The sequence below is a fragment of the Trichechus manatus genome, unplaced genomic scaffold, assembly GCF_000243295.1.
Source record: "Trichechus manatus latirostris isolate Lorelei unplaced genomic scaffold, TriManLat1.0 scaffold00002, whole genome shotgun sequence".
In the NCBI taxonomy this organism is placed as follows: domain Eukaryota; kingdom Metazoa; phylum Chordata; class Mammalia; order Sirenia; family Trichechidae; genus Trichechus; species Trichechus manatus.
This window is the reverse complement of record NW_004443938.1, coordinates 12,659,692-12,672,094: the sequence shown is the minus strand read 5'-3', so window position 1 is coordinate 12,672,094 and position 12,403 is coordinate 12,659,692. Positions and strand designations below refer to the sequence as shown.

General features: G+C 42.4%; 1 protein-coding gene across 6 annotated transcripts in view; it reads right to left on the bottom strand.

Annotated features, from left to right (window-relative positions):
- SERAC1 (serine active site containing 1) overlaps positions 1–12,403 on the bottom strand; it is a 54,631-nt gene that overhangs the window by 15,875 nt on the left and 26,353 nt on the right. For all 6 annotated transcript variants that reach the window (XM_004368806.2, XM_023728744.1, XM_023728770.1 and 3 more), the window contains 5 exons: positions 11,728–11,849; positions 10,166–10,294; positions 9,379–9,492; positions 7,203–7,365; positions 3,157–3,307 (listed from right to left, as the gene is read on the bottom strand). In XM_004368806.2, the coding sequence (XP_004368863.2) occupies positions 3,157–3,307; positions 7,203–7,365; positions 9,379–9,492; positions 10,166–10,294; positions 11,728–11,849 (679 nt within the window). The remainder of the gene's footprint in view (positions 1–3,156; positions 3,308–7,202; positions 7,366–9,378; positions 9,493–10,165; positions 10,295–11,727; positions 11,850–12,403) is intronic.

The window sequence follows — 12,403 nt, the reverse complement described above, 5'->3', positions numbered from 1 at the left end:
GAGAGTTTTGCAGGATGTATTATTCTTGGCTGGTAGTTTTTTTCTTTCAAGGTTTTATATATATGTCATTCCATTGCCTTCTTGCCTGCATGGTTTCTGCCAAATAATCTGTGCTCAGTCTTATTGTTTCTCCTCTGACTTTTTGTTTTTCTCCAGCTGCTCTCAGGATTCTTTGTTTGTCTTCGGTTTTGACAAGTGTGATTATGATATGCCTTGGTGATTTTCTTTTGGGGTCTGTCCTACATGGTGTTCGTTGAGCTTCTTGGATGGTCAGCTTTTCATCTTTCATGATATTGGGGAAGTTTTCTGTCAGCAATTCTTCAATGATCCTCTCTGTGTTTTCTGTTTTCTCCCCGTTCTGGAACTCCAATCACTTGCAGATTTTTGCTTTTGATTGTATCCCACATAATTCTCAGGGTTTCTTCATTTTTCTTTGTTCTTTTTTCTGATTTTTCCTCAGAGTTGTACCCACGTGTTTGTCTTCAATTTCACTGATCCTATCTTCCATCGTTTCAAACCTCCTCCTCATCCCTTCTATGATACTGTCCATTTCTGAAATCTTGTGTTTATCTTTTGGATTTCTAATTGTTGTTTTTGTATGATTTCTAGTTGTAAATTTATTTTAGTATTTTGTTCCTGTATTATTTTCTCAAATTCTTCCACTTTTTTGTCTGTGTTTTCCATGAATTTGTCTATTTTTTCCTCATTTTTGTCTGCTTTTTGCTTCAACTCTTAGGGAATTCAAATCTCTGATATTCAGAATTATCTATCAGTTAGGTCTACTGCCTTTTCTTCTACTGAAAGGTCGGCTAGTGTTTTATTTTAGATGTCTAGTGGCACCATCCTGTCCTGTTTTTGTAAATGTTCTGATATTGTCTGCTGTCTTCCAGTCATTCAGTGGTTATTTTCCTCGTTTACTGACTGTAGATTTGTTTCGTCCTGCTTTTTTGTTTTATTTGGTTATGTCTGAGCAGGCAGGCTGTGTGTTCTTTGTTGTCTGCTCGTCTCTGGACATGATACTTTTCACCTCCTTCTCCAATGGGCAGGGTCAGTCACTCAGGTATGGTAGAGCAGGGCAGGTCCAGATGAAGGGGAGTTGCTGGGATGGGTTGTTTGTTGCATGTACCAGGGCTGACAGTGCGGACCGGGAATCAGTGTAGGGCACGTTCCAGTAGGCCGTGCCTGTGCTGCTTGGGAGTGTGATGTTCAGTGCATGGTGCAGGTAGGCAGGAAGGAGGGGGCAGATTGTGATGTGTGGAGTTAAGATGGGTATGGGAAAGATGAGAGAGAAGAGAGAGGAAAAGGAGCCAAAAACATACACACAAACAAAAAAGAGTAGTAAGAGAGCTTGCTATTGGAATGGAGAGATGAGAGACTAAGAAATAGGGAAAAACAAAAAGAAAAAGGGTAAGAGAAAAGCAATGAATAAATCGAGAAACTAGAAACGAAGAAAAACAAAAAGGAAATAAGAAAACAAAACAAAGAAACAAAAAAAACCAAAAACAAGAAAAAGAAATGCCCCCAGGGATGTTCCTGTGCGTCTGCACAGAGTAAGGGAGTAGCTTCCAAGCCGCGCAGTACTGCCTGGCTAGAAGGGGCTCCCAAGCCAAGAAAAGAAAAATAAAACAAACAAACAAATCAAAACAGAACAAATCAGAGCAAACAAAAAAGCCGCGGGGGTCCCACCAGTGTGGCGGCACAGGCCAGGAAGCAGTTCTATAGTTGAGCAGTGTTTTCGCAGCCTTTCAGGAAGAAGATGGTGCACGGAGTCAGGTATTTGAGAGAAAGGAGGGGGTGGTGGTGAGCGGTAAGGAAGAAATCTAAAGAAGTGGAAAAAAGCAACACCAGCAGCCAACAAAAGTCACTGAGGGAGCTGGCCAGCACGGGCGGGTGCAATCCAAGCGACACTGGAGTGAAGCTGGTGCTTCCCAGCCAAGAGACTGTGGCTGCAGGAAGTAGAAGAGGCTAAGTGGGGGTGAAGAAGGGTTGGGGGGTGGAAAAGCCTATATTGCTAGTTACCGGTTATTTTTTCTCTTGCTGGAAGTTCCGTGAAGCTGCAGTAGCTGATAGGGGACCTCTGCATGTATCTCTCCTTGCTGTCTGTTCTCGGTCAGTTTCTTATTCCATTTGGTACTTGGCTGAGTTCTTTATCTCTTCATTTGATGCTTAGGGTTTCAGGATTGACGTGTGACTCTGATTTAGTTTTTTTCTCTGAGATAGTTTTTAAAGTGCTTGTTAAAAATCCAAGATAGGTAAATGTTTTCAAGTGGTCGGTTATATGGATAGTGTCTCAGCAATGACACAGCTGGCGACAGTGACCAGGACTAGCCTGAAGAAGCAGTATGAGTCAGACTGATTATAAGTTCCTCTTTCCGCTGTATGCTTTCATGCCTGCATCATCTTTCTCCAGTCCCTGAGTTCCGGGCCCAGGCGAATTCATTATCTGCAGACAATAATGTCCTATCTCCCTTCCTATTCAGACCAGTCTCTACATTCCACATCAGTTATTCAACCAGATCTAAGTGATAAATGCCTTGAAACAGAAAAACTATGCATCAGAAAGTTCGACACATTACAGTGAACCCTGTGAGAGACAGAACTTGCTGGGATGGTCTTGTTTTTCCAGGTCTCACCAGTTTTCCACCTTTGACGGTGCAGTCTTACCACTTTCCTATTGCTCTCTGTTAGTGGAAAATATTTGAGTTTTCCTTCTCTGACAGGCTTCTGCTTTACACAGGTTCTGGTTTTCGCAGTTTTACTGTGTAAGAGGTGAGTGCAACGACCTTCAGACACCCTTGGTGTAAAATAACCCTGACAACTTAGCTAGTTCGTATGCTCCCACAACAGCCTGCTATTCTTCCAAGGTTATTCTGGACAAGTAGCTTCAGTAAAGAAGGTACCAGGCTTATGTATAAGGTACTTAAAAAAACCAAAACCATCGCCATTGAGCTGATTCTGACTCATAGCAGCCCTACAGGACAGAGCAGAACTGCCCCACAGGGTTTCCAAGGAGCAGCTGGTAGATTCGAACTGCCGACCTTTTGGTTAGCAACCAAGCTCTTAACCACTGCACCACCAGAGCTCTATGAGGTACTTAGTGTATGTTAAGTCATGCAGAAATGGATTAGAAACACAAGGCCTGCAGCTGGCTTGTACCTGGTACGGCACTGGGGGTGCAGCACGTACACGCCATCCTGGTACTTTTCCTGCACAGTTTCTCGGTCCAGGTTAGCCAGGGTCCTGGCAGCATGTGAGGCCTCCATAATTTGCTGAGATTTCATTGCTTCTGCCATCAGGGAAACCCAGCCTGGTGGAACAAAAACACATCCCCTAAATACTGATGCAACAAGGTCTGTAATTGCTGAGAGAGGTTTGGACCCAGAGGGTGGCAGGAGAAAGCCAATCTCCAGCACGTCTGCCCAGTGTAGCAGCCACACCACCCTATTCATTCCTCCCTGAAGGCCCGGAGCCCCAACATATGAGTCTGTGATGGTTCCCAACCAGAGGCCCCTTAAGGGATCTCAAAGAAGGTACAAGAGGGCAGGGAAACTAGAGCATTGGAAACGGGACAACCAGAACACAATTAAAGAGAATGTCAACATACTGTGGAAAGTGAGACTAATGTCACTGAACAATCTGTACAGAAATCGTCAAATGGGAACCTAATTTACTGTGTAAACTTTCACCAAAAACACGGTAAAATAGCATTAAGAGAAAGAAGGGATGAGGGATTCAATAACCATTTCCTTTATTTAGAAAATCTAACAAAAATTGCAGTTACTAGAAATGAGTCACAAAAGATAACAGAGTATCATAATACCCTGTGTTTAGCAACAATTATAAAACTCAGAGGGTGAAGAGAAGTTATTTCATCCTGATCAGCAGTCCTATCAGCAGCCTTTAATACAAATGAGGAAGTTTATTCTTTCCACACACACAAAGACATGGAATGATACAGTGATGGTTAAGATTGTGTAGCAACTTGGCTGGGCCATGATTCTCAGTGTTTATATGTGATCACTCCCATGATTGAATATGCTATGGGCAGCCAGTCAGGCGAAAGGGAGTTTCCTGAATACAAGCAGACGTTCTGGCTTTTGCTCACTCTGGATTCTGTGGCTGCCTCCTGTCGTCTCGTTTCCGGTTCTGGGGACTTGAGCTGTCAGTTTATGTACTGAACTTGGGATTCGTCGATCTTCACAGCCTGTGAGCACAGCCCTGCTCTCTGACCTGCCGATCTTGGGTTCGCCAGCCCCTGCAGCTACGTGAATCAGGAGAAACCTTGCAGTCTTGCCTGCCAATCTTGGGCTCGCCAGTTTCTGTGGCTGCGTGAATTGGGAGATGCCTCTACCCTGATCCACGGACCTGGGATGTTCTAGCCTCTACAATCACATGAGCTGTTTCCTTGATATAAATCTCTCTCTATATATATATACTTATATGCTTTACTGGTTTTGCTTCTCTAGAGAACCCAGCCTAGGAAAGATACTCACCAAACTCACAAAGAGCCATTAACTCTTAGGAAGGAGGTGGACTCTGTAACGAAGGAGGCGTCTGTAACTATTTTTCTGTATCTATGTTCTCTGAGGCATTTATGATGAGCTCTACTCCTGTCTTACTTACATGATGCAAAATAAAAGTGTGTGGGCTTTGAGGGCAGAGGCTTACTTCTGTAGGACCTCAGTGAAGTGACTTAGCTCCTCTAAGTGGGAGGAAGATTTTAATGAATCAAAGTCTACAGAATCACCTGGACCTTTCCCAGGCCCCATCAGGTTTGCAATAGATGGCTGTTGTTCCCGCGTCGTCCTCCCACTCTCTGTGACAGAAATGTCCAAGGCTGTTATGATGAGAAGCCAGTATTTAATAACCCAAAAGAAGCTCCCAGCCCATTTACTCTTTAACAACATACGAATTCATAATGTCAAAAAAACCCTCTTCAAAATTTGTTAAAGAATGCTTTATGGGAAGAATATTTTAAAATTCTACCAAGAGAGATACACAGGAGTATTACTGGTATGTACAACGATATGGCTTTATTTTGAATGAGGTGTCACAAGACAGGAAACAAAAACATGGCACGAGCCATTTCTGTGACATTTTTAATTGACAAAGTATTTTCACCAGGCCTGAGACTCCTGGACTGAGAGAAACTAAATTTCTGTTCTTTACAGCCACCCACTTGCGGTATTTGTTGCAGCAGCACTCAGACACTAAGACAGACAAGAAATACCAATGGGTAAGGAGGAGGATTTGCGCATGGTCTTAAGTGACTCCCCAGGAGCCTCAGTGGCGCAGTAGTTAAAGCACTCAGATGCTAACCCAAAGGTCAGCAGTTTAAACCCACCAGTCGCTCCGTGGCAGAAAGATGTGGCAGTCTGCTTCTATAAAGATTACAGCATTGGAAACCCTATGGGGTAGTTCTATCCTGCCCTACAGGGTCGCTATGAGTCGGAATCGACTCGATGGCAGTGGGGTTTTTTTTTTTTTTTTGGTGTCTCCCCACAATTTGCTTATTAGATGCAAGCGGGGAAGACAGGAATTACACAGTGGACCTCGTTTTAGTCTGACTGTGCCTCTTGTTTGACCAAATCATCTCAACAATTACACCAACCATTTATTAGCTCTCCATCATACAGACACTGCTCTCCTGTGGCTGTGCACACACTGACCAGCTTAGGTGTGGGTTACTCATGTCTCAGTAATTCCTTGCCCCTGCTATCACTACGGAGCCCTGGTGGCGTAGTGACTAAGGGTCCAGCTGCTAACCAAAAGGTTGACAGTTCAAATCCACCAGCCACTCCTTGGAAACCCTATGGGACAGTTCTACTCTGTCATGTAGGGTCAGTATGAGTCAGAATCAAGTCGACAGCACCTAACAACAACAACAAATAACTATCACCACCTGCTCTAAAGACCCACAACTAATGCTAAGTGGTCTTTTTCTTTTTTTTTTTTATTTTATTTTATTTTATTGTTTTCACCTTTAGGTGAAAGTTTACAATGCAAATTAGTTTCTCATTCAAAAATTTATACACAAATTGTTTTGTAACATTGGTTGCAATCCCCACAACGTGACAACACTCTCCTCCTTTCCACCTCAGGTTTTCCGTATCCATTTGTCCAGTTTTTCTGACCCTTCCTGCCTTCTTGTCTTACTTTTGGGCAGGAGTTGCCCACTTGGTATCATATATTTGATTGAAACAACACACGTTCCTCACGTGTGTTACTATTTGTTTTACAGGCCTGTCTAATCTTTGTCTGAAAAGTGAGATTATCAGGAGTAGCTTCAGTTCCGAGTTAGCAGGGTGTCCGGGTCTGTGGTTTCAGGGGTTCCTCCAGTCTCTGTCAGACCAGTAAGTCTGGTCCCTTTTTTTGTGAATTTAAATTCTGTTCTACGTTTTTTTCCTGTTTTGTCTGAGACTCTCTATTGTGATTCCTGTCAGAGCAGCTGGTGGTGGTAGCCAGGTACCATCTAGTTCTTCTGAGCTCAGGCTGGTGGAGGCTGTGGTTCGTGTGGTCCTTTAGTCCTTTGGGCTAATATTTTCCTTGTGTCTTTGGTTTTTCTTCATTCTCCTTTGCTCTAGACAGGATGGGACCGATACGTGTATCTTAGATGGCCGCTCATAAGCTTTTAAGACCCCAGACACTACTCACCAAAGTAGAATGCAGACCATTTTCTTTATGAATTATGTTATGCCAATTGACTTAGATGTCCCCTGAGACATCCCCTTGCCCTCAGCCCCAGCAGCTTGATCCCTCAAGGTGTCCAGATGTGTCTATGAAGCTTGTATGACTTTGTCTTGGTCAAGCTATGCTGACTTCCCCTATATTGTGTGTTGTCTTTCCCTTCACCAAAGTTGACGCTTGTCTACCATCTAGTCAGTGATTTTCCTTCCGCATCCCTTCCCACCAGTGTAACCATCAAAGATAGTTTTTTTCTGTGTATAAACCTTTGTTTGAGTTTTATCATAGTGGTCTCAAACAATAACTTGTCCTCTTATGGTTGACTTATTTTACTCAGCATAACGCCACCCTCCAGATTCATTATGTTGTGAGATGGCTTGCGGATTCCTCACTGTTCTTCCTCATTACGTAGTAGTCAGAGTCTTAACTCTACTGAAAACTTAACGTACTGTGAGGGCTGGAGATGGAAGAGGGAGAACCAAGGACTGAACCAAATGCCCAGTATATAAAGGGGTTACCTGAGTGGACTATTGCAGGGTGAAGATGTTCGTTCAGAGCCATATTCCCAATGACACGCATTATATTTCTCTGCACTTTCGGGCAGTCCTTGTAAAGCTGGTAGAGCCTCTGAAGCAACTGCAGGCCTCCATTTGCTTCAATTTTGTCACAATGTGTGGGTATCTAGCAGAATAAATTAACAAGAACACACTTTATGTTGTACAAATTCCCAACCCAAGATAACACAGCACACTGATGTGGACAGCCAGCTGGCTCCTCCCCAGGACAGAGACCCACTGAGGACGCACAAACCTCTGATCTCGGCTTACTTAAATGAAAAAGCCAGCCTTATCTCAGTGGGAAGTGCTTCAAAATCTTTTTTAAAAATTCTACGAATGCTTACCTTACCAGGACTTCTAAAATTTTCATTCTTAAAATTATTCTGCTTAGTTTTTGGGTCAGAAGTAACCTGACAATGTCATTAATACAGACTTGTTTCAACTTATAGGGATACTTCGACTGGCTTGAAACAACCTTAAAATTGTTCTGTAACCTTGAGACATGAACCACCAGGTCACGGGAAATAATCCCAGATGCAAGCTGGCCAACGTTGCTGGTCCGTACGTGGACTCACCCAGACGCAGCTGGCCACCTATGCGGCCCTACACACAACCCCAGGGTAGCCAGTGCCCATGGCTGTAGGGCTGGCCGAAAACTCAGGAGTCAGAAAAAGTTTAAAAAGAGAAAGAGCAAGTAAAAATAAAAGAAAAAGGAATTTGAATTTTTAATGGAGAAAAGAGAGAAAACAAAGAAAATGTATATTAAGGTCAAGCGACATAGTTGGCCAGCAAGTTATTTCAATCTGTCTAATGTCACTGGAGGATCTCTGGTGGCGCAGTGGTTAAGTGCTCAGCTGCTACCCAACACGTCAGCAGTTCAAACCCACCAGCTGCTCCACGAGAGAAAGATGTGGCAGTCTGCTTCCACAAAGATTACAGCCTTGGAAACACTATGGGGCGGTTCTACTCTGTTCTATAGGGTCACTATAAGTCAGAATCAACTCAATGGCAATGGGTTTTTTTAATATCATTGGGCACTGCCTTGCCTCTTCCATCACCAGTTTTACTCACTAACATGTCACGTATATACAAGTTTCATTTTCTAAATTTTAATTAACTTTTATCACGGTTTAAATATATTAAAAGTATGCCTTTAGATATCAAGCCAGGTATGTAATAATCTGAGGTTTCTGGAAAGGTAACTGTGATATTCCATGCACTGTAATTTCAACTGAAGACGCATCAGACTGCTTCAGAAACTACTTCTAAGTCAGAAACGCTCAAGCTCGTCTTCTCACTTTCGCTTTTGACAGTAACGCTTTATTAAGTAGGCTTCCTGCTCAATTCCTAACTTTACCAGAGGGAACTAAAGATGACTGGAGAGCCCAGGCCCACGTGCCAAGTCTAACGGTCACCAAATTAAACTGGAGAGTTTGCAATCTCAGGCTGGTGCTTCTCATGGTATGGGGATGGACACTGGCATCAATCTCACCAGGGATGCCTGGAAAAATGCAAATTCCGGACACTGCCCCAGATCCACTAAATTAAACTCCCTATCAGTAAGCAGGAAATACGCGTTTAACATGCTTCCTGAGTGATTCTTGTGCACTAATGTTGGCGCACCACGAATCTAAAGTTTGTTGCTTTTTTCTCTTTAAAAATAAACTGTGATCATGATGGAAAAGCCGCCATGATGCCAACAGTTTAAAAATCACTAACAGACGCTACAGTTACAACTCAAGAGTGTGGCCAGACAAGCATTCCCATTTTCCTAACACGCCACATCTCTGGCAGACGTTTTAACAGAAATTAATTACCTGATAATACTATGGGTAAAAATGATCTGAGAAAGTAGGAGACACTATAACTCAAATGTAAATGCCATATTCAGAAGACAGGCTGGTTTCTTTATGTGCAATTAAAGGTTAAATCCATTAAAAAATATTTTTAATAATGAAATTCATGTATGATGGTTATCCATTCTAACAAACTGGGAAAAAAAAATTAAAAACAAGTGAAAAGCTTAGTTTTCTTTTGAAATAAACAAAAATTGATCATTTCCCCTGCATAAACAAACCTGTATAATTTATTCAATACAATCATAAAAAGTAAAACTATATTTAAAGATGTAAGTTACCTCAGAATGTTTTACTATAGCTTCTAAACAGAACATTTCTACTGTAGCTGAAGGAACTTTTCCAAAACTTTCAGCATAAGGAAGTCCATTTCCTCCAAAACACCATAAGCCACCCTGAAATCAAGATAATTAGAATTTATACTGAAATGAGTGACTAATGTTTTTTGTTTGACAAAATAAATCTCTGTCCAACATACAGTACTAGTATGCAGTAATACGTAGGACTCTAAATATTCTGGGCACCACCAGCGTGTCAGTTTGTTGTACTGCAGCGGCCTGCATGTTGCTCTGAGGCTGGAAGCTATGCCACTGGATTTCAAATACCTGCTGGGTCACCGATGGTGGACAGGTTTCGGTGGAGCTTCCAGAATAAGACCGACTAGGAAGAAAGGCCTGGTGATCTACTTTTGAAAATTAGCTGATGAAAACCTTACGGATCACAACAGAACATTGTGTTTAGTGAAACAGAGGGCCAATGAGGGTGTGGGAGACCCTCAGTGAGATGGACTGACACAGCAGTCACAACGATGGACTTGAACTTGCCAGCGACACGAGGCTGACACAGGACCAGGCAACGTTTTGTTCTGTGGTACATAAGGTCGTCATTTTGTTCTGTAGTATATAAGGCCGTCATGAGTCAGAGTCAACTCTACAACAGCTAACAACAACAACAGAACATTCTGAGACCTTAAAGGGGACTTTAAGGTTCTAAATGCTAGCCCCAGGAACAACATCCTGGAAAGAGTGGTCAGTCACAAATATTCACTGAGTGAGTGAGTGAGCCTACCTTCTGAGCAGCCAGGCTCTGACTGCTCTCGCTCAGAGCCAAAGACGTAAAATACTGGATACATTCATCCACCTCTGTTTGTGGCAAAGAAGCCAGCAAGTGCCTGAGCTCCTCTTCAACAGAGGAATCCTGAGTAAAAGGAAAAGAAAGTCTTCAAAGATAAGCTTAATAACTGAGTGCAACAAAAAGTACCCAAATAACAAAGCCAAAAAGAAAAATTGGCAGAGATAAATCAGTATATTCAGTCTTAAAAACAGTCAGGTACACACACACCCAGGTAAAGAATCATTTAATTTCGAATTCTACAGTTTCACATCTTCTACCTGAATCTGTAAGATAAAGCTATCCCAACACCCACTCATCAGTATCTCATACTATGGTGGCTTGTGTGTTGCTAACGACCTAGAAGCTACACCACTGGTATTTCAAATACCAGCAGGGTCACCCATGGTGGATAGGTTTCAGCAGAGCTTCCAAACTAAGACAGACTAGGAAGAAAAGCCTGGAGATCTACTTCTGAAAATCAACCAATGAAAACCTTAAGGATCACAACAGACCATCATCCCGGATAGTGCTGAAAGATGGGCCCCCTAGGTTGGATGGCACTAAAAATTCACAATGGCCACAACAATGGACTGAGGCATACCAACGATCATGAAGACGATGCAGAACAGGCGGCATTTGTTCTGTTGGACGTGGGGTCGCCATGAGTCAGAGACAACTCAACTGCAACTAACAATAACAAACTAAAGCTACTGCTTTTTTAATCCAGAACTCATCACTGTCTCATTTTCTCTCATAACTCGTATCTAGCAATTAGTTTTTCTATTTTTCAAAAACTGATTGTTAACATAGAAGTTTTAAGACTTTCCCTTTCCAGCCTAGGAAGGGTGCTCATGAAGCATGTGTCAACATCTACAGTGATGGTTCTCAACCCAGGGTGATTTCGCCTCCCAGGAAGCATTTAGTGATGGCTGCAGCGGCGCCGTGGTTAAGAGCTCAGCTGCTAACCAAAAGCTCTGCAGTTTGAATCCACTAGCCACTCCTTAGAAACCCCATGGGGCAGTTCTACTCTGTCCTAGAGGGTCGCTATGAGTCGGAATTGACTTGACAGCAAGAGGTTTGGTTTTTGTTCTGTTTTTTTTGAAACATTCTGGTTGTTAGAACTGAGCGCGCTACTCGCATCTAGCGAGTAGAGGCCAGAGGTGCTGCTAAACACCCTGCAACGCACAGAACAGCTCCCAGAACAAACAACTACTTGGTGTCGAGGTGGAGAAAACCTGAGCTACAGTAGCCTTAAAACAAGTGATCAGTTTATGGATGTTGATACGCTGTGAAGTTCCCCTATGGTGTACAGGGACGCCCGATCCCCAAAGCAGGAAAATAATACCAGAAGAACAGCACCACCTGAGGAATCAAGGAATCTCTGTATGAAAACTACTCCTTCAGTTTTACATCCTGGGTGCTTGTGAAAAGCAGCCAACAGCTACTTTATTTTGCACCCAAAGTGAAGATGATACTTTAAACTACTTTTCACACTCTGGATTAGTTTATTTACTTACTTCTTTTAAGGATGGCAAAGGAGGTGGTGGGAGAAAAAAACGAAGATCACTCTCTTTGCTTCGTGCCAAACCAATCAGAGTTCTCAGATCACAGGCTTGAGCAATGATTCTATACTGGTAATCTATTGTAAAAGTACATTGAACACCCAGATTAGTTTACAGCTGTTGCAAGCATTGAATGAATAAACTACTTGAAAGCACTCCGATTTTTAAATTGCTATACAAGTTTGTAGTTCAAAATTTCATAAGCATTTTTTCACAATTGCATTTACAATACCTCTGAGCTAAAAAAACCAAAATTTCCATGACTAATTTCACCATGAAAAAAAGGTATTTGCAGTGAAGAAATCGTTGGTCTGCAAAATTCTATCATGTGATCTCCACATCTTTTTAACCAAGGCCATATTTTCCAACTACCGATCCTTCTTCCTTTCCAACTTTCACATTCCAATAATCAATGCATCTCGATTTCGTGTGTGATCCTCAGACTGCAAAAGTTTGTAAAAAATCTTCAGCTTCTCTGGTGATAGGGAACCCAAGGTTGAGTAAGGATATTGTTGATGTGTTGTGAGATTTTTAACCATTGTCATAGGGCAACATTTGTAGTAACTGTTAAATGAGAAACTATTTTGTTCTGTAAGCCTTCATCTTAAGTGAGAATAACAGCACAATTGGA